This window comes from Coregonus lavaretus (assembly GCF_964263955.1).
Source record: "Coregonus lavaretus genome assembly, contig: HAP1_SCAFFOLD_325, whole genome shotgun sequence".
NCBI lineage: Eukaryota > Metazoa > Chordata > Actinopteri > Salmoniformes > Salmonidae > Coregonus > Coregonus lavaretus.
Window position 1 is genome coordinate 139,906 of NW_028157163.1, and position 23,217 is coordinate 163,122.

The 23,217-nt window shown below is 43.1% G+C and overlaps 2 protein-coding genes across 2 annotated transcripts; both read right to left on the bottom strand.

The window, feature by feature from the left end:
- Positions 1-1,009: 1,009 nt before the first annotated feature.
- LOC311125730 (uncharacterized protein) lies at positions 1,010-10,646 on the bottom strand (the record flags this gene model as incomplete). Its single annotated transcript, XM_084199762.1, has 8 exons — positions 1,010-1,478; positions 1,726-1,971; positions 2,071-2,328; positions 3,047-3,313; positions 5,457-5,909; positions 6,218-6,670; positions 6,979-7,398; positions 10,642-10,646. The coding sequence occupies 8 exons, from the start codon at positions 10,644-10,646 to the stop codon at positions 1,181-1,183; spliced, it is 2,400 nt and encodes a 799-aa protein (XP_084055888.1). The 3' UTR covers positions 1,010-1,180.
- A 5,730-nt stretch (positions 10,647-16,376) lies between these two features.
- LOC311125731 (protein NLRC5-like) lies at positions 16,377-18,386 on the bottom strand (the record flags this gene model as incomplete). The annotated part of the gene is made up of 2 exons (XM_084199763.1): positions 16,377-16,554; positions 17,140-18,386. Coding segments are annotated over 2 exons (1,425 nt in total), but the record flags the coding sequence as incomplete, so codon positions are not given.
- Between the last annotated feature and the right edge of the window lie 4,831 nt (positions 18,387-23,217).

The window sequence follows — 23,217 nt, forward strand, 5'->3', positions numbered from 1 at the left end:
TACAGAGAGATGAACTTGGAGAAGAGTCCCCTAAGTAAGCTTGTCCTGGGGCTCTGTTCACAAACACAAACAGACCCCACACAGCCCCAGGACAACAACAACAACAACACAACTAGACCCAACCAAATCATGAGAAAACAAAAAGAGAATTACTTGACACATTGGAAAGAACAAACAAAAAAACAGAGCAAACTAGAATGCTATTTGGCCCTAAACAGAGAGTACACAGTGGCAGAATACTTGACCACTGTGACTGACCCAAACTTAAGGAAAGCTTTGACTGTGTACAGACTCAGTGAGCATAGCCTTGCTATTGAGAAAGGCCGCCGTAGGCAGACCTGGCTCTCAAGAGAAGACAGGCTATGTGCACACTGCCCACAAAATGAGGTGGAAACTGAGCTGCACTTCCTAACCTCCTGCCAAATGTATGACCATATTAGAGACACATATTTCCCTCAGATTACAGCGATCCACAAAGAATTCGAAAACAAATCCAATTTTGATAAACTCCCTTATCTACTGGGTGAAAAACCACAGTGTGCCATCACAGCTGCAAGATTTGTGACCTGTTGCCACAAGAAAAGGGCAACCAGTGAAGAACAAACACCATTGTAAATACAACCCATATTTATGTTCATTTATTTTCCCATTTGTACTTTAACTATTTGCACATTGTTACAACACTGTATATATACATAATATGACATTTGAAATGTCTTTATTCTTTTGGAACTTCTGAGTGTAATGTTTACTGTTAATATTTATTGTTTATTTCACTTTTGTTTACTATCTACTTCACTTGCTTTGGCAATGTTAACATACGTTTCCCATGCCAATAAAGCCCTTAAATTGAATTGAATTGAATTGAGAGAGAGAGAGAGAGAGAGAGACAGAGAGAGAGAGAGCGAGGGAGAGCGAGAGAGAGAGAGCGAGAGAGAGAGAGAGAGAGAGAGAGAGAGAGAGAGAGAGAGACAGAGAGAGAGAGAGAAACCGAGAGAGACAGACAGAGACTTATTTAAACACCATCACACATTAAAACACTGATAAACACACTACAACTCTGTTTGTCATGTCAACTCCCAGGCGTTCCCCTTCAATTCCACCCCTAGGTGAGGTTAAGGTTAAGTGCATTAGATTAAGGTTAGGGTTAGTGGTTAAATCAGTCAGAAAATGGAAAGCCTCATATCAATTCTAGCAGGGTTAAAGAGAGCCAACTAAACCTGAGTTGGGAGACTCTGTCCAGAAGAGGCAGGATGCTCTCTATCTCCCCCGGTGGTATGGAGGTCCACAGCAGGTTGACTTTGACTTGGTGGCAGTGCTGCAGGGTAAAACACAGAGCAGTACAGTCCACTCTGTCCAGCTCTCTGCTGTTCAGGTTGATCCAATGGTCTGAAGACCTCAACAAACTGGACACACAGTCACTGGCTCTGCTGTCATAGATCTGTCTGATGGTGGACTTTACAAAGCTGGAACTGGACCTGAACAAACATGGAGAATGGATTGTTGTGGTTATGTCAAGGTTTCATAAAGGATAACTCACATAGCAACAACTGGCTGGATAGGACATTAATAATTAAAGTCTATAAATATTGAATAAAGATCTCTCACCTCTTGAATAAAACCCTAATGATATTACAGAGGATCACTCAGAACAACATGTCACTGGATATAAATAGTTATGTTCTTCTTTCTAGAAAGTCTGAATAGAGAAAGAAGTTCTCCCACCTCTTGAATATAACCCTTCCCAGAAAGGGGAGAAGATCTGAGATGTTCTTCTCTAGGAGCCTGTTCTTCCTGAGGTCCACAGTGATGTTGTGGGTTGAATGCTGCAGCAGAGAGAGAAGCACTTCCAGGTCCAGCCTGCAGGAGGTCAGGTCTCCACCAACCTTCTCCAGGAACCACTGAGTCAAGTCCTTGTCCTGAGCTTCATACACAACTACAGTCAGCTGCTGCAGAGTGTCTGAGTTCAGTCTAGGAGGTTGGAACATAAAGGCAGTCAGAAATATGAAGAAAAACACATGAATGAAGTTCCTATTTCTACTTCTAAAAAAACATCAGCTTCGGACTGACCTGAGAGAGAGAGGTCCCTGGTGACACAGCAGTGTGATGAGAGAGTGACCCTGGATCCAGAAGTCAGTCAGGTCCAGACACTGAACCCTCCAGAGTCTCAGCAGGGATGCCACACTACTCAGAGCCCTGGATAACACTCTCTCTGGTGGCTGGCTGCTCTTTAGGACCAGGGAGAGCTCTGGGACAGTCAGTGGAGTAGCACCTCTCCCTGTCCTCCTAACCAGTCTGGACAGTTTCACTGCCATGCCCACATTCAGCCTGGAATGAAAAGACAAAACTCAAGTCACTTTAAACAGAGAAACCTTGTCAGATAAAATGCTCAACAGGAAAATAAACTATTCAATAGACCAGTGTAAGTTCTTCACTCTGTTTGTCAGAACCTAACGGACAACTAGTCCATGCTCAAACCAGGTTTATTCACTCACTGGGTCAAACAGCTGAAAGGACCAAGACATGTTTACACAAGCACATATATTTAGACGGAGTCTCTAACCTTGCACCTCTGGACAGCCAATACATCTCTGTTGCTAGGCAGGAACTGAAGTGGGGACTGTTCCTCCTCACTTCATCTGACCTGACCTCGGCCCGAACTCCTCCCTCCTCCCTAACTCACGGCTGTCCTACACTGAAACCAGACGGTTACCCTTCTCCTCTCCATAGGATACATGAGATTACCCTTCTCCTCTCCATAGGATACATGAGATTACCCTTCTCCTCTCCATAGGATACATGAGATTACCCTTCTCCTCTCCATAGGATACATGAGATTACCCTTCTCCTCTCCATAGGATACATGAGATTACCCTTCTCTCCATAGGATACATGAGATTTAACAATGACATGTTCTGACAGAATGTCAACTTTCCCCTTTCTCCCCCAGTAGATTTGCATTCACCCAGTTCTAATATGGTAACATGAATAAGGATTGTTTCAAGTTAGAACCCAACACCTGTAAAAGCTGTCTTACTGAACATACCTGAGCTTGTGTAGCTTTGACTCATGTCTCAAAATAAGTAAGGCTCCTTGGAGAGAGATCTTGCTGGGGGTAAGAGTGAGGTCCACTCTGGAGGCACAGAGACCCAGGACTCTCCCCACAGACCTGCAGGTTTTCCTGGGTATCTCTCCTCCCAGTGACAGGGTGGAGCCCAAGGCCTGGAGGAGAGAGGCCAACTGCTGGTCCTCCTCTCTGGACCTCACAGGGACGGATTCACACACCCTCTGGAAGAACCTGTCATCATCACAGCTGAAACAGCAAAACATGGGGGGACATGAAATCAGACATTTAGGAGACAGTCCAAAAGTATTGGGAAAGTGACACATTTTTTGTTGTTTTGGCTCTGTACTCCAGCACTTTGACATGATACAATGACTATGAGGTTAAAGTTACAGCAATGTTTGTACATACAGTGCCTTGCATTAGTATTCAATCCCCTTACATACTTTTTATTGTGTTACAACCTGGAATTAAAATGGATTCAATTAGAATGTTTTTGTCAAGAAAATACTTTGTTAAAGATTAATGAAATATAAAACACTAATATACGTTGACTAAATACATGTATTGACTGTTCATGTAGAAATTCTACATTAATGTGGATGCTAACATGATTACAGATAATCCAGAATGAATCGTGAATAATGATGAGTATGCACGCATGACTGTAAGTCGCTTTGGATAAAAGCGTCTGCTAAATGGCATATTATTATTATTATTATGATGAGTGAGAAAGTTAAAGGCATAAAGATCATAGGGTCATACCCCCAAGACATGCTAACCTCTCACCATTATACTAACAGGTAGGGGTTAGCATTTTATATCATACCCCCAAGACATGCTAACCTCTCACCATTACAATAACAGGTAGGGGTTAGCATTTTATATCATACCCCCAAGACATGCTAACCTCTCACCATTACAATAAAAGGTAGGGGTTAGCATTTTATATCATACCCCCAAGACATGCTAACCTCTCACCATTACAATAACAGGTAGGGGTTAGCATTTTATATCATACCCCCAAGACATGCTAACCTCTCACCATTACAATAACAGGTAGGGGTTAGCATTTTATATCATACCCCCAAGACATGCTAACCTCTCACCATTACAATAACAGGTAGGGGTTAGCATTTAATATCATACCCCCAAGACATGCTAACCTCTCACCATTACAATAACAGGTAGGGGTTAGCATTTTTATATCATACCCCCAAGACATGCTAACCTCTCACCATTACAATAACAGGTAGGGGTTAGCATTTTATATCATACCCCCAAGACATGCTAACCTCTCACCATTACAATAACAGGTAGGGGTTAGCATTTTATATCATACCCCCAAGACATGCTAACCTCTCACCATTACAATAACAGGTAGGGGTTAGCATTTTATATCATACCCCCAAGACATGCTAACCTCTCACCATTACAATAACAGGGAGGGGTTAGCATTGTCTTTTGAGGGTATAATATTTATGCCTCTGTAACCTTATCACTCATCATTATTCACGATTCATTCAGGATTATCCGAGATCATGGAAGCATCCACATTAATGTAGAAGTGTTTAGAAACATATTATGTTCTTATTTACAATAAAAGTGACTCCAAAATGACACAATAAATTATTTAACTTTCATTTCTATTGGACACTAAATAATCTGAAACACAACCAAAACAAACAGCAAATGCATCCAACACATTTGTAGAATCACAAGCTTGATGTAGTCATTGAGTTCTAGGAATATAGGACCAAATACTACACTATGGAATACTTTAATACACATCAGTGAATATGCCCAAATACTTTTGGTTCCCTAAAATGGGGGGACTTTTACAAAAAGTGCTGTAATTTCGAAACAGTTCACCCGATATGGATGAAGATACCCTCCAATTAAAGCTGACAGTCTGCACTTTAACCTCATTGTAGTTATATCATTTAAAATCCAAAGTGCTGGAGCACAGAGCCAAAATAAATGTGCCAAAACAAAAATGTGTCAATGTCCCAATACTTTGATCTCACTGTACATGAATACATGCCTGTCATATGGAAACGTAATACCATGTCACAGAGAAAGTTCCATAATATGCAGGACATTTGGTTTTGTAGATTAGGTATTCTGAGTATAAACTTTCAAGTTTCATGTTACAAAACGTCTTAAACATAAAATTCACAAGATTTATAAAAGACAAATGTCTAGCATCACAAAATCTAAAATTCACAATATCTGTGTGACATTTAGTAATGCAACATTTGTTATGTCAGGAAATCAGGGGATGAATATTACCAGATTCACCAACACTTGAAGTTTCATATTACAATGTTTCTACAAGATAATAATCACTAGCATCACATAATCACTAACCACCACCCATGTTCAGACTCACCTCAGCTGTGAGATGTAGGGCAGACACTGAAGGAAACTCCTCACTTCACTCTCTTCATCTGACCAGCCCTTCAGCTCTACTGGTTTCTTCTCTGGTTGGAGTTTCAGCACTTCTAGGAGGAGGGAGGCCTTTCTCTCTGAGAGGTCTATGGACCAGACTGCAGGAGCTGACTGGTAAACTGGCTGTAATGCTGGAAGGACACTCCTGCCTGTTTGAGTCTCATAGTCCTTCACATGTGTGTACAGATCCAGCAGGAAATCACATTGATATTCCTTATTCTCAAAATCATCATCATCTTCATCATCACAGAAGGGGAAAGTGCTGTAAGTACACATTGACGATACCAGCTTCAGTGTCTTCTCTCCTGTCTGCTCCTCCCACTCTGCTGCTTGAGACAGGAGATCCACCAGGAACTTGATCAGCTTTGAGAGATCAGAACTCCATGGATAGAAACTGCAACAAGGACAGTAACAGCTGATTCAGACATGGATGAACACATGAAACCAGTCATAGCTAAAGATATATGAAGTAGTTATACATTTACATAATGTGCTTTGATTATATGTAAAAGTATTTACTTTTAGAGACATTCACATGATGTATGTGTGACATTTAGTAATGCAACATTTGTTATATCAGGAAATCTGAGTATAAATGTTACCAGATTCACCAACACTTGAAGTTGTATATTACAATGTTTCTACAAGATAATAATCACTAGCATCACATAATCACTAACCACCACACATGTTCAGACTCACCTCAGCTGTGAGATGTAGGGCAGACACTGAAGGAAACTCCTCACTTCACTCTCTTCATCTGACCAGCCCTTCAGCTTTACTGGTTTCTTCTCTGGTTGGAGTTTCAGCACTTCTAGGAGGAGGGAGGCCTTTCTCTCTGAGAGGTCTATGGACCAGACTGCAGGAGCTGACTGGTAAACTGGCTGTAATGCTGGAAGGACACTCCTGCCTGTTTGAGTCTCATAGTCCTTCACATGTGTGTACAGATCCAGCAGGAAATCACATTGATATTCCTTATTCTCATAATCATCATCATCTTCATCATCACATAAGGGGAAAGTGCTGTAAGTACACACTGATGATAACAGCTTCAGTGTCTTCTCTCCTGTCTGCTCCTCCCACTCTGCTGCTTGAGACAGGAGACCCACCAGGAACTTCATCCGCTTTGAGTGTTCAGACCAGAATGGATGGAAACTGCAACAAGTACAGTAACAGCTGATTCAGATATGGATGAACACATGAAACCAGTCATAGCTAAAGATATATGAAGTAGTTATACATTTACATAATGTGCTTTGGTTATATGTAAAAGTATTTACTTTTAGAGACATTCACATGATGTATGTGTGACATTTAGTAATGCAACATTTGTTATGTCAGGAAATCTGAGTATGAATGTTACCAGATTCACCAACACTTGAAGATTTATATTACAATGTTTCTACAAGACAATAATCACTAGCATCACATAATCACTAACCACCACACATGTTCAGACTCACCTCAGCTGTGAGATGTAGGGCAGACACTGAAGGAAACTCCTCACTTCACTCTCTTCATCTGACCAGCCCTTCAGCTCTACTGGTTTCTTCTCTGGTTGGAGTTTCAACACTTCTAGGAGGAGGGAGGCCTTTCTCTTTGAGAGGTCTATGGACCAGACTGCAGGACTGGCTGACTGGTAAACTGGCTGTAATGCTGGAAGGACACTCCTGCCTGTTTGAGTCTCATAGTCCTTCACATGTGAGTACAGATCCAGCAGGAAATCACTCTGTTTAGAATTGTCTCCATAGGGAAAAGGAAAGGTGCTGTAAGTCCACACTGATGATACCAGCTTCAGTGTCTTCTCTCCTGTCTGCTCCTCCCACTCTGCTGCTTGAGACAGGAGATCCACCAGGAACTTGATCCGCTTTGAGGGATCAGACCTACATGGACAGAAACTGCAACAAGGACAGTAACAGCTGATTCAGACATGGATGAACACATGAAACCAGTCATAGCTAAAGATATATGAAGTAGCTATACATTTACATAATGTGCTTTGATTATATGTAAAAGTATTTAATTTTAGAGACATTCACATGATGTATGTGTGACATTTAGTAATGCAACATTTGTTATGTCAGGAAATCAGGGGATAAATGTTACCAGATTCACCAACACTTGAAGTTTTATATTACAATGTTTCTACAAGACAATAATCACTAGCATCACATAATCACTAACCACCACACATGTTCAGACTCACCTCAGCTGTGAGATGTAGGGCAGAAACTGAAGGAAACTCCACACTTCACTCTCTTCATCTGACCAGTCCTTCAGCTCTACTGGTTTCTTCTCTGTTTGGAGTTTCAGCACTTCTAGGAGGAGGGAGGCCTTTCTCTCTGAGAGGTCTATGAACCAGACTGCAGGAGCTGACTGGTAAACTGGCTGTAATGCTGGAAGGACACTCCTGCCTGTTTGAGTCTCATAGTCCTTCACATGTGAGTACAGATCCAGCAGGAAATCACTCTGTTCAGAATTGTCTCCTCTGAGAAAAGGAAAGGTGCTGTAAGTCCACACTGATGATACCAGCTTCAGTGTCTTCTCTCCTGTCTGCTCCTCCCACTCTGCTGCTTGAGACAGGAGATCCACCAGGAACTTGATCCGCTTTGAGTGATCAGACCTCCATGGATCGAAACTGCAACAAGGACAGTAACAGCTGATTCAGACATGGATGAACACATGAAACCAGTCATAGCTAAAGATATATGAAGTAGTTATACATTTACATAATGTGCTTTGATTATATGTAAAAGTATTTACTTTTAGAGACATTCACATGATGTATGTGTGACATTTAGTAATGCAACATTTGTTATGTCAGGAAATCAGGGGATAAATGTTACCAGATTCACCAACACTTGAAGATTTATATTACAATGTTTCTACAAGATAATAATCACTAGCATCACATAATCACTAACCACCACACATGTTCAGACTCACCTCAGCTGTGAGATGTAGGGCAGACACTGAAGGAAACTCCTCACTTCACTCTCTTCATCTGACCAGTCCTTCAGCTCTACTGGTTTCTTCTCTGGTTGGAGTTTCAGCACTTCTAGGAGGAGGGAGGCCTTTCTCTCTGAGAGGTCTATGGACCAGACTGCAGGAGCTGACTGGTAAACTGGCTGTAATGCTGGAAGGACACTCCTGCCTGTTTGAGTCTCATAGTCCTTCACATGTGAGTACAGATCCAGCAGGAAATCACTCTGTTTAGAATTGTCTCCACTGAGAAAAGGAAAGGTCCTGTAAGTACACACTGATGATACCAGCTTCAGTGTCTTCTCTCCTGTCTGCTCCTCCCACTCTGCTGCTTGAGACAGGAGATCCACCAGGAACTTGATCTGCTTTGAGGGATCAGACCTCCATGGATAGAAACTGCAACAAGGACAGTAACAGCTGATTCAGACATGGATGAACACATGAAACCAGTCATAGCTAAAGATATATGAAGTAGCTATACATTTACATAATGTGCTTTGATTATATGTAAAAGTATTTAATTTTAGAGACATTCACATGATGAATGTGTGACATTTAGTAATGCAACATTTGTTATGTCAGGAAATCTTGAGTATAAATGTTACCAGATTCACCAACACTTGAAGTTTTATATTACAATGTTTCTACAAGATAATAATCACTAGCATCACATAATCACTAACCACCACACATACAGAAAAATAATAATAATTATGCACGCATGACTGTAAGTCGCTTTGGATAAAAGCGTCTGCTAAATGGCATTATATATTATATTATATATGTTCAGACTCACCTCAGCTGTGAGATGTAGGGCAGACACTGAAGGAAACTCCTCACTTCACTCTCTTCATCTGACCAGCCCTTCAGCTTTACTGGTTTCTTCTCTGGTTGGAGTTTCAGCACTTCTAGGAGGAGGGAGGCCTTTCTCTTTGAGAGGTCTATGGACCAGACTGCAGGAGCTGACTGGTAAAATGGCTGTAATGCTGGAAGGACACTCCTGCCTGTTTGAGTCTCATAGTCCTTCACATGCGAGTACAGATCCAGCAGGAAATCCCATTGATATTCCTTATTCTCATAATAATCATCATCATCACAGAAAGGGAAAGTGCTGTAAGTACACACTGATGATACCAGCTTCAGTGTCTTCTCTCCTGTCTGCTCCTCCCACTCTGCTGCTTGAGACAGGAGATCCACCAGGAACTTGATCAGCTTTGAGTGTTCAGACCTCCATGGATAGAACCTGCAACAAGGACAGTAACAGCTGATTCAGACATGGATGAACACATGAAACCAGTCATAGCTAAAGATATATGAAGTAGTTATACATTTACATAATGTGCTTTGATTATATGTAAAATTATTTAATTTTAGAGACATTCACATGATGTATGTGTGACATTTAGTAATGCAACATTTGTTATGTCAGGAAATCTGAGTATAAATGTTACCAGATTCACCAACACTTGAAGTTTTATATTACAATGTTTCTACAAGATAATAATCACTAGCATCACATAATCACTAACCACCACACATGTTCAGACTCACCTCAGCTGTGAGATGTAGGGCAGACACTGAAGGAAACTCCTCACTTCACTCTCTTCATCTGACCAGCCCTTCAGCTCTACTGGTTTCTTCTCTGGTTGGAGTTTCAGCACTTCTAGGAGGAGGGAGGCCTTTCTCTTTGAGAGGTCTATGGACCAGACTGCAGGAGCTGACTGGTAAACTGGCTGTAATGCTGGAAGGACACTCCTGCCTGTTTGAGTCTCATAGTCCTTCACATGTGAGTACAGATCCAGCAGGAAATCACATTTCTGTTTGTGATATACTTCAGACAGTGACAACAGTTTCTCTACAGTTGTTTGTATGGTTCCTCTCTCATGGAGAGCTGCTTGAAGACACAGATTCAGTAGGAATATCTTCTTTCTCCTTGTCCTCTCTATATTATCCTTCAGTAGAGGAAATCTGAACAAACAGTTTAAAACACAGATGATGTACAGGTGAGTGATGAGGACTGATATGAGTAACAGGGTTGGGGAACTGAAAACCAATAGCACTTTATGACTCCATCTTTCTGTAACAATACAACTATGAATTGGAATTTTGTTCAATTTCAATTCCTACTGAATTACAGTTTCTACAGCATCTTCATATGGTCATGTATTAAACAGATAAAGACGATGTAAAAACAGAAATACTATCTCCACCAGTTCAATGACACATGGACTCTTGTTGGATAAACTCCCTCACCTCAGCTGTGAGATGTAGGGCAGACACTGAAGGAAACTCCTCACTTCACTCTCTTCATCTGACCAGCCTTTCAGCTCTACTGGTTTCTTCTCTGGTTGGAGTTTCAGCACTTCTAGGAGAAGGGAGGCCTTTCTCTTTGAGAGGTCTATGGACCAGACTGCAGGAGCTGACTGGTAAACTGGCTGTAATGCTGGAAGGACACTCCTGCCTGTTTGAGTCTCATAGTCCTTCACATGTGAGTACAGATCCAGCAGGAAATCACTCTCTCTAAATGGATCATTACCATCATCATATTTGTATCTGCACATGGAGGATAATGTCTTTAAGATATTTTCTCCTGTCTCTGTATCATACTCAGCTGCAGCAACACTGAGTTTAGACAGAACTGACCAGGGCTCTTTATCAAAACCAACAATCAACCTGAATGAGAAGACAGAGAAACATTGTTACTACATGTTATCCTAGATTCTCTGGTTAAGTCAAGCAGAGGAATCACCCACAGACAAATAATGTTTACATGGCAGAATGGCAAATAAAGACTAATGGAGTGATTTGGATGAACAGATGTCTTATTAACAAGATAAATAGCTGGTACAATATGACACATCTCTGGAAAAAAAACACTCACCTCAGCTGTGAGATGTAGGGCAGACACTGAAGGAAACTCCTCACTTCACTCTCTTCATCTGACCAGCCCTCCAGCTCTACTGGTTTCTTCTCTGGTTGGAGTTTCAGCACTTCTAGGAGGAGGGAGGCCTTTCTCTCTGAGAGGTCTATGGACCAGACAGCAGGAGCTGACTGGTAAACTGGCTGTAATGCTGGAAGGACACTCCTGCCTGTTTGAGTCTCATAGTCCTTCACATGAGAGTACAGATCCAGCAGGAAATCACATTTCTGATAGTGATATACTTCAGACATTGACAACAGTTTCTCTACAGTTGTTTGTATGGTTCCTCTCTCATGGAGAGCTGCTTGAAGACACAGATTCAGTAGGAATATCTTCTCTCTCCTTGTCCTCTCTATATTATCCTTCAGTAGAGGAAATCTGAACAAACAGTTTAAAACACAGATGATATACAGGTGAGTGATGAGGACTGAAATGAGTAACAGGGTTGGGGCACTGAAAACCAATAGCACTTTATGACTCCATCTTTCTATAACAATACAAATATGAATTGGAATTTTGTTCAATTTCAATTCCTACTGAATGACAGTTTCTACAGCATCTTCATATGTGCATGTATTAAACAGGTAAAGACGATGTTAACAGAAATACTATCTACACCAGTTCAATGACACATGGACTCTTGTTGGATAAACTCCCTCACCTCAGCTGTGAGATGTAGGGCAGACACTGAAGGAAACTCCTCACTTCACTCTCTTCATCTGACCAGCCCTTCAGCTCTACTGGTTTCTTCTCTGATTGGAGTTTCAGCACTTCTAGGAGAAGGGAGGCCTTTCTCTCTGAGAGGTCTATGGACCAGACTGCAGGAGCTGACTGGTAAACTGGCTGTAATGCTGGAAGGACACTCCTGCCTGTTTGAGTCTCATAGTCCTTCACATGTGAGTACAGATCCAGCAGGAAATCACTCTGTTTAGAATTGTCTCCACTGAGAAAAGGAAAGGTGTTGTAAGTATACATTGATGATACCAGCTTCAGTGTCTTCTCTCCTGTCTGCTCCTCCCACTCTGCTGCTTGAGACAGGAGATCCACCAGGAACTTGATCTGATTTGAGGGATCAGACCTCCATGGATAGAAACTGCAACAAGGATAGTAACAGCTGATTCAGACATGGATGAACACATGAAACCAGTCATAGCTAAAGATATATGAAGTAGTTATACATTTACATAATGTGCTTTGATTATATGTAAAAGTATTTAATTTTAGAGACATTCACATGATGTATGTGTGACATTTAGTAATGCAACATTTGTTATGTCAGGAAATCTGAGTATAAATGTTACCAGATTCACAAACACTTGAAGTTTTATATTACAATGTTTCTACAAGATAATAATCACTAGCATCACATAATCACTAACCACCACACATGTTCAGACTCACCTCAGCTGTGAGATGTAGGGCAGACACTGAAGGAAACTCCTCACTTCACTCTCTTCATCTGACCAGTCCTTCAGCTCTACTGGTTTCTTCTCTGGTTGGAGTTTCAGCACTTCTAGGAGGAGGGAGGCCTTTCTCTTTGAGAGGTCTATGGACCAGACTGCAGGAGCTGACTGGTAAACTGGCTGTAATGCTGGAAGGACACTCCTGCCTGTTTGAGTCTCATAGTCCTTCACATGTGAGTACAGATCCAGCAGGAAATCACATTTCTGTTTGTGATATACTTCAGACAGTGACAACAGTTTCTCTACAGTTGTTTGTATGGTTCCTCTCTCATGGAGAGCTGCTTGAAGACACATATTCAGTAGGAATATCTTCTTTCTCCTTGTCCTCTCTATATTATCCTTCAGTAGAGGAAATCTGAACAAACAGTTTAAAACACAGATGATGTACAGGTGAGTGATGAGGACTGATATGAGTAACAGGGTTGGGGAACTGAAAACCAATAGCACTTTATGACTCCATCTTTCTGTAACAATACAACTATGAATTGGAATTTTGTTCAATTTCAATTCCTACTGAATTACAGTTTCTACAGCATCTTCATATGGTCATGTATTAAACAGATAAAGACGATGTAAAAACAGAAATACTATCTCCACCAGTTCAATGACACATGGACTCTTGTTGGATAAACTCCCTCACCTCAGCTGTGAGATGTAGGGCAGACACTGAAGGAAACTCCTCACTTCACTCTCTTCATCTGACCAGCCCATCAGCTTTACTGGTTTCTTCTCTGGTTGGAGTTTCAGCACTTCTAGGAGGAGGGAGGCCTTTCTCTTTGAGAGGTCTATGGACCAGACTGCAGGAGCTGACTGGTAAACTGGCTGTAATGCTGGAAGGACACTCCTGCCTGTTTGAGTCTCATAGTCCTTCACATGTGAGTACAGATCCAGCAGGAAATCACTCTCTCTAAATGGATCATTACCATCATCATATTTGTATCTGCACATGGAGGATAATGTCTTTAAGATATTTTCTCCTGTCTCTGTATCATACTCAGCTGCAGCAACACTGAGTTTAGACAGAACTGACCAGGGCTCTTTATCAAAACCAACAATCAACCTGAATGAGAAGACAGAGAAACATTGTTACTACATGTTATCCTAGATTCTCTGGTTAAGTCAAGCAGAGGAATCACCCACAGACAAATAATGTTTACATGGCAGAATGGCAAATAAAGACTAATGGAGTGATTTGGATGAACAGATGTCTTATTAACAAGATAAATAGCTGGTACAATATGACACATCTCTGGAAAAAAAACACTCACCTCAGCTGTGAGATGTAGGGCAGACACTGAAGGAAACTCCTCACTTCACTCTCTTCATCTGACCAGCCCTCCAGCTCTACTGGTTTCTTCTCTGGTTGGAGTTTCAACACTTCTAGGAGGAGGGAGGCCTTTCTCTTTGAGAGGTCTATGGACCAGACTGCAGGAGCTGACTGGTAAACTGGCTGTAATGCTGGAAGGACACTCCTGCCTGTTTGAGTCTCATAGTCCTTCACATGAGAGTACAGATCCAGCAGGAAATCACTCTGTTCAGAATTGTCTCCACTGAGAAAAGGAAAGGTGCTGTAAGTACACATTGATGATACCAGCTTCAGTGTCTTCTCTCCTGTCTGCTCCTCCCACTCTGCTGCTTGAGACAGGAGATCCACCAGGAACTTGATCCGCTTTGAGGGATCAGACCTCCATGGACGGAAACTGCAACAAGGACAGTAACAGCTGATTCAGACATGGATGAACACATGAAACCAGTCATAGCTAAATATATATGAAGTAGCTATACATTTACATAATGTGCTTTGTTTATATGTAAAAGTATTTACTTTTAGAGACATTCACATGATGTATGTGTGACATTTAGTAATGCAACATTTGTTATGTCAGGAAATCTGAGTATAAATGTTACCAGATTCACCAACACTTGAAGTTGTATATTACAATGTTTCTACAAGATAATAATCACTAGCATCACATAATCACTAACCACCACACATGTTCAGACTCACCTCAGCTGTGAGATGTAGGGCAGACACTGAAGGAAACTCCTCACTTCACTCTCTTCATCTGACCAGCCCTTCAGCTCTACTGGTTTCTTCTCTGGTTGGAGTTTCAGCACTTCTAGGAAGAGGGAGGCCTTTCTCTTTGAGAGGTCTATGAACCAGACTGCAGGAGCTGACTGGTAAACTGGCTGTAATGCTGGAAGGACACTCCTGCCTGTTTGAGTCTCATAGTCCTTCACATGAGAGTACAGATCCAGCAGGAAATCACATTTCTGACTGTGATATACTTCAGACAGTGACAACACTTTCTCTACAGTTGTTTGTATGGTTCCTCTCTCATGGAGAGCTGCTTGAAGACACAGATTCAGTAGGAATATCTTCTCTCTCCTTGTCCTCTCTATATTATCCTTCAGTAGAGGAAATCTGAACAAACAGTTTAAAACACAGATGATGTACAGGTGAGTGATGAGGACTGATATGAGTAACAGGGTTGGGGAACTGAAAACCAATAGCACTTTATGACTCCATCTTTCTATAACAATACAACTATGAATTGGAATTTTGTTCAATTTCAATTCCTACTGAATAAGAGTTTCTACAGCATCTTCATATGTGCATGTATTAAAAAGATAAAGACGATGTAAAAACAGAAATACTATCTCCACCAGTTCAATGACACATGGACTCTTGTTGGATAAACTCCCTCACCTCAGCTGTGAGATGTAGGGCAGACACTGAAGGAAACTCCTCACTTCACTCTCTTCATCTGACCAGTCCTTCAGCTCTACTGGTTTCTTCCCTGGTTGGAGTTTCAGCACTTCTAGGAGGAGGGAGGCCTTTCTCTTTGAGAGGTCTATGGACCAGACTGCAGGAGCTGACTGGTAAAGTGGTTTCAATGATGGAAGGACACACCTGGCTGATTGTTTCCTATTGTACTTCACATGAGAGTACAGATCCAGCAGGATGTCATATCTCTCAGTTTGATACACAGAGAACAGTGACAGCAGTGTGTTCACAGCTCTCTGGAAAGTTTCTCTGTGATCTAGTGCTGCTTGTAGACACAAATCTAGTAGGACTGCTTTCTCTTCTGTCTCCAGTCTTTCAGGGGATCCTCTCTGATGTTCTAGTGGGGTAAACCTGTGACCCATAAAACATAAGAATGTCTATGTTCAGATAGAAGCAGGGAGAATGTGACTGCTGCCTCTTTTACAGACTGAATACTGTTGTCATGTGTGTCTTGTTGTGTTGTTGCAATGTCTTGTTTGTCTGTCTTAGCCTTTTGATAGGTTGTCATTGGAAATAAGAACAATATGTTCTCAACTGACTTAAATAAATGAATAGTCACAAAGGCATTGAGTAAATATATATTGGCTGTGGAAACACTCACCTGAGTTTGTTGATATGTGATAAACAGTCTAAAATGGTTTTGCTGAGAGCTTCACTGAGAAGAGTACTCTGACCCCAGTGTAGACAGAGATGAACCCTCTCTAGACTCTGCTTCATCACTTCTTCTGCTCTCTCAAACATTCGTCTTTCACCCTGGACTGGAAGGTGCAACTCATTTCCACAGAGACCAAGTAAGCTGGTGAAGTCCATCTCTGCCACACTGCTCAGCAAAGTTGTCCAGAGTTGACACAGCATTGAGGGGTCAGATGAATCACCAGAGGAGGGCCTTTAAAAGAGATTAGATTATAAATTATACAGATTATTTCAAAGTAGCATGACACAGAAGTGTTTATAACTAAGTATCTGAATGGAAGAGAATATAATATATATTTTTATAAAGATCAGTTGCTTCACCCCAATTTCTCTTTCTTTGAGTGGATAATTGGAAATAAACTGGTGAATTAAATAACACAAATATATAACACAAATATTACCCAAGATGTCTGACATTCATTGGAGGGTCAGATGTATCATCAGAAAACAGATTAGATCTGTAATTCAAATCTTACATTGTTTTGAAGTAGCATGAACCCAATGTTTTGTCATCTTTATAACTAACTCAGTAAATGGCTGAAATACCAATGAGTGTTCCATTCATCAAGATAACTTATTTGCAGGGATTTGGGGGTGAGTTAACAAAGTCTTGAGAAAGTTTTTTAATTTACAGAGAGATGCAACCTGATCTCAAATGGTAGACATTCAGCCATGATACAGCTGTGACAAACAAGGAATTAAAGGAGTTGCATGAATGGTTAGGTGATTACCAATCTTTCTTTAATTAGGTTAGTTTGTACACAGATAATAAACTTACCCAAGATGTCTGACATTCTTCAGAGAGCCCAGTATCAGCCTTACTCCTTGGTCTGACACAATGCAGTCGTTCAGGTCCAAGCCAACCTTTCTCTCTGCAGACTGACTGGTCACATAAGACACTGCACAGCACTGGTGAGGATCAAGATGTTCTCCACTCAGGTCTAGATGATAGTCCAGTTTGTCCAGGAGAAGGAGACAGGCCTCAGTAGACTGATGTTCATACAAGCACTGACACAAAAACAGAAGATCTATCTCAAACTCAGGAGCACCACCTTCTGCATGATCTTGGTTTGTTTGAGATGGAAGAAATGTGTTCACCACTTCCTTGAAGAACCAATCTGACGTCTTCTTGATCTGTTGATCTGGAACTAGACCGTTTACCAATCTAATATTCCTCTCATTCAGAAGCCCACACAGGAAAGGAATCAAGTGTTTTGTGTGTTTCCATTCTTCAGTCTGGCACTTCTCTAGAACCGCTCTGATTTTATCTGGATTCTGTAAGAGCCAAAGGGCACCAAAGAACTCCTGCATTGTGTAGTGGAGAAATGCACAGTAAGTGTCTGACGCTGTGGGTGCAACCTTAACCATAAGTGCTCCCAAGAACGCAAAATGGACACTGCTTTCTTCACAGCTCAGTGTTGTCAAGTTCATGTTTTTTTCATTTGTTGCATCAAAAGCAATTTCTGCCAAAGACAATATTTTCTCTCTGTTTTCTTTGAGATAATTGTCGGTATCCTTAAGTCGTTTGCCACTGTGTTTTTGGATGCACTGACGGAGGATGTTGCTGTACATTTCAGTTATAGTGCATGTCTGTTTAGAAGCCTTTGAGGTAGGGAAATAAATGCAGGTAACCACCATCAGTGCATACATTGGGACATGGCACAGACTGAACAACTCTAGGTTGTTTAACACACTGCTCAAGGAGTCAGGATCAGCACTCAGCATCTCTGTTAAGTAAGCCCTGATGGATGCATCACTGAACCCTTTCACCTCCACTCTGAACCAGTCTGCGGGCCAGTCTGTCAGGAAGTCTTCAGATTGATCTGGTCTGCATGTAGTCACAATCTTTGCATCAGGGAGGAGGTTCTCCATAAGTTCCTTTACTACCGACAGCGAGGAGAGGTCTGTGATTCCATCAAATATGATGACAACGTTTTCAGAGTTCTCCTTAATATCCTGTAACACTTCTTCTTTACTTTTTTGGGGCTCACTGTACATGTTAAAGAGAAGGTCCTCCAGGCTCATGGGTTTTCTGTGTGAAATGTCTCTCACGTCAAAATAAAACATGTAATCTAGTTCTCTGTGATCTTTCTCTGCCCAGAGGTTCAACATTTGATGGGCGACTGTTGTTTTTCCAATTCCAGGTTTTCCAAAAAGGAGGATTTTTTTCTCATGTGTTCTAAGCAGGTCAGCAGGGGATGTTTCCTGTTTGGCCATGGGGATGAAGCTCTTTAGCTTTTTAGGGCGAGCTTTCTTGCATCTTTTGCTCTTCACTTTAATTTTGGAGAGAGATGAATGCACATCTGTATCTAACACAAGAGGGGTGTTAGATAAAGTCCACTCATTTCTACATGTCTCTGGTAGGAGACTACAGCTTTGTTTCCATGCACTATTTGTGATCTTCCGTGCTTTACATTTCAGCTGTGTCTGATATCCGTGACAGGGTTTTGAACCTAAAATAAGGGTATTAAGGGAAGAGAGAGTAAATGCACTGTGCAAACAAATCAAAGCCAATCTAAAGGACTAGAGAAAATCAGGACAGAAAGCTACAAGGACACACTAGTAGATCTTTGTAGATTGAAGGTGCTCTTTTGGGGCTAAATGGTCATCAAAAACAAGAACAACCAAGGGGCACTAAAAACAAAGTTAAAATGCCTGTATTATGATGGCACGTTCAATAGAACAATATGTATAAAACCTCTGATCCGTTTCAGCGTAGCCTTCATCAGGGAGGACAATGACAAATCTCTATTGAACACGCCATCATAATAAAGGCATTTTTACTTCATGAAGAGTGCATTGGTCGCACTTATTTTTGATGAACAAAGGTACATTAACCCCTTTCAATGTGCGCTTCAAATAGCTTCGCCAGCACCATGGAACCAAAGGAATAGTGCCAAAAGTACAAACCCTGTCTATGGAGCGCGCACAGTAAGCTAATTGTATACTATATAGTGTATACTAAGAGGATACCATACGATCACTTACCAACAAGGTAGTCTGTCATCTCTGGGTCTTCCTCAAAGGGGAAGCAGCTGATCCAATGCTGTAAGTCAGCGTCGTCTAAGGTCCTCTTCTTTGTGATGTATAGAATCGTCAGCAACTCATAGCATGCAGCCTCTCCTTTGGCCGAGACCCAGTCCAGTATTCTTCTGGTTTGGTCAAAACGGTCAACTTCAGCCTGAATTTTACTGACTTCCTCCTCGCGAAGAACCTTGCGCTGGAACAGGTTTTCCACAATGAGGGGAAGATTCTGGAGCCTTCGAATGAGATGTAGCCTTCCATTTCTAATGTACTCTAAAGCAGATTGTCTTGCAGAAGCCATGTCCCTGGTTGTGTCTGCAGCATCACTGGTATGTTTCAACACGTAGGATCTCTGGAAGACGAAAGTACATAGTCAGTTAATAGTAGAACAGTCAAATAATGATTAGGTTTATTTATTCAATTAAACTTTTTAGCCCATGTAAACAAAACATAAACCAACTAAATGTGAATGTATCTATTACAATGGCGTAAAACAAGAATATAAACTCAGCAAAAAAAGAAACATCCCTTTTTCAGGACCCTGTCTTTCAAAGATAATTCATAGAAATCCAAATAACTTCACAGATCTTAATTGTAAAGGGTTTAAACACTGTTTCCCATGCTTGTTCATTGAACCATAAACAATTAATGAACATGCACCTGTGGACCGGTCGTTAAGACACTAACATCTTACAGACGGTAGGCGATTAAGGTCACAGTTTTGAAAACTTGGGGCAATAAAGAGGCCTTTCTACTGACTCTGAAAAACACCAAAAGAAAGATGCCCAGGGTCCCTGCTCATCTGAGTGAACGTGCCTTAGGCATGCTGCAAGGAGGCATGAGGACTGCAGATGTGGCCAGGGCAATACATTGCAATGTCCGTACTGTGAGACACCTAAGACAGCGCTACAGGGAGACAGGACGGACAGCTGAAAATCCTTGCAGTGGCAGACCACGTGTAACAACACCTGCACAGGATCGGTACATCCGAACATCACACCTGCAAGACAGGTACAGGACGGCAACAACAACTGCCCGAGTTACACCAGGAACACACAATCCTTCCATCAGTGCTCAGACTGTCCGCAATAGGCTGAGAGAGGCTGGACTGAGGGCTTGTAGGCCTGTAGTAAGGCAGGTCCTCCACCAGACATCACCGGCAACAACGTCGCTTAGGGGCACAAACCCACCGTCTCTGCCCGGTGTCGGGGGGGGGGGGGTACTGTCACGGATTCTGCCGAGACTGCCCTTCCTTCTGGCTCGGGCAGGCCTCGGTGTTCGTCGTCACCAGAGTACTAGCTGCTGCCGCTCTATGTTATATGTTTCTATGTTCATTTGATTGTTGTCTGTTGTTGCGCACCTGTTCCCCATTATGTTAGTTTGTCCTCCCTATTTAACCTGTTCCCCATTATGTTAGTTTGTCCTCCCTATTTAACCTGTTCCCCATTATGTTAGTTTGTCCTCCCTATTTAACCTGTTCCCCATTATGTTAGTTTGTCCTCCCTGTTTAACCTGTTCCCCATTATGTTAGTTTGTCCTCCCTATTTAACCTGTTCCCCATTATGTTAGTTTGTCCTCCCTATTTAACCTGTTCCCCATTATGTTAGTTTTGTCAGGTGGCTGATGTGGATGTGGTGTAGGAATCAAGCGCAGGACACAGAAGCTTCGTCCAACCAGACTTTACTAGACGACAAAAATAACAAAATGGGCCTCAACAAACCCGGAGGCGAACGATTACGCAGCAGTGCGTAAAACACCAAAATACTGATAACGCACGAAAACAGTGCGACGGTCCTAAACAAGCAATAGGCAAAAGGACAGCACCAAAAGACAGGCGGAACAATTACACACAACACACGACTTACAAACGAGAAACTTATAGGATACATAATTAACACTAAAAGGAAACAGGTGTACAAAGAAGACAAAACCAAACAAACATCGACAACATACAACGGTGGCAGCTAGTACTCCGGGGACGACGACCGCCGAAGCCTGCCTGAGCAAGGAGGAGGAGCAGCCTCGGCTGAAACCGTGACAGTACCCCCCACTTGACGCGCGGCTCCAGCTGTGCGCCGACCCCGGCCTCGGGGACGACCAGGAGGACGCGGAGCAGGGCGCGTGGGATGACCACGGTGGAACTCAGTCAGGAGAGACGGGTCTAAGATGTCCCTCCTCGGCACCCAGTACCGTTCCTCCGGGCCGTACCCCTCCCACTCCACGAGATATTGGAGACCCCCCATCCGACGTCTCGAATCCAAGATGGACCGAACTGTGTACGCCGGAGCCCCCTCGATGTCCAGTGGGGGCGGAGGAGTCTCTCCTATCTCACAGTCCTGGAGTGGACCAGCTACCACCGGCCTGAGAAGAGACACATGGAACGAGGGGTTAACATGATAATCAATAGGCAGTTGTAACCTGTAACACACCTCGTTCAGTCTCCTCAGGACTTTAAAAGGCCCCACAAACCGCCGACCCAGCTTCCGGCAGGGCAGGCAGAGGGGCAGGTTTCTGGTCGAGAGCCAGACTCGATCTCCAGGTGCGTACACCGGACCCTCACTGCGGTGGAGATCGGTGCTCGCCTTTTGTCGACGGATGGCCCGCTGCAGATGGACGTGTGCAGCGTTCCACGTCTCCTCCGAGCGCCGCACCCACTCATCCACCGCAGGGGCTTCGATCTGGCTCTGATGCCATGGTGCCAGAACCGGCTGGTACCCCAACACACATTGGAAAGGGGTTAGGTTGGTGGAGGAGTGGCGGGGAGAGTTCTGTGCCATCTCTGCCCAGGGGATATACCTCGCCCACTCCTCCGGCCGGCCCTGGCAATACGACCTCAGAAACCTACCCACATCCTGGTTCACTCGTTCTACCTGCCCATTACTCTCCGGGTGGTACCCCGAGGTAAGGCTCACCGAGACCCCCAAACGCTCCATGAACGCCCTCCAGACTCTAGAGGTGAACTGGGGACCCCGATCAGACACTATATCCTCGGGTACCCCGTAGTGCCGAAAGACATGGGTGAATAGTGCCTCAGCGGTCTGTAGGGCAGTAGGGAGACCCGGCATTGGGAGGAGACGACAGGTCTTAGAGAACCGATCCACAACGACCAGTATAGTGGTATTTCCCTGAGAGGGGGGAATGTCTGTAACAAAATCCACCGAAAGGTAAGACCATGGTCGTTGTGGAACAGGCAGGGGTTGTAACTTCCCCCTGGGCAGGTGTCTAGGCGCCTTACACTGGGCGCACACCGAGCAGGAGGAGACATAAACCCTCACATCCCTGGCTAACGTTGGCCACCAGTACCTAGCGCTAAGACAGTGCACTGTCCGGCCAATACCTGGATGTCCAGAGGAGGGGGACGTGTGAGCCCAATAAATCAGTCGATCCCGAACCTCGAGCGGAACGTACGTCCGACCCACAGGACACTGTGGAGGACTAGGGTCGGTACGCAACGCCCGCTCGATTTCCGCATCGACCTCCCACACTACCGGTGCCACCAGACACGACTCCGGCAGTATGGGAGTGGGCTCAATGGACCTCTCCTCTGTGTCATACCGCCGGGACAGGGCGTCTGCCTTACCGTTCTGGGACCCAGGGATGTACGTGATTTTAAATACAAACCGGGCTAGAAACATGTTCCACCGAGCCTGACGAGGGTTCAATCTCCTAGCTGCCCGGATGTACTCCAGGTTACGGTTGTCAGTCAAAATTAGAAAAGGGTGTTGAGCCCCCTCAAGCCAATGCCTCCACACCTTTAGGGCCTGTACCACGGCTAACAGCTCCCTGTCCCCTACGTCATAATTTCGCTCCGCTGGGCTGAGCTTTTTGGAGT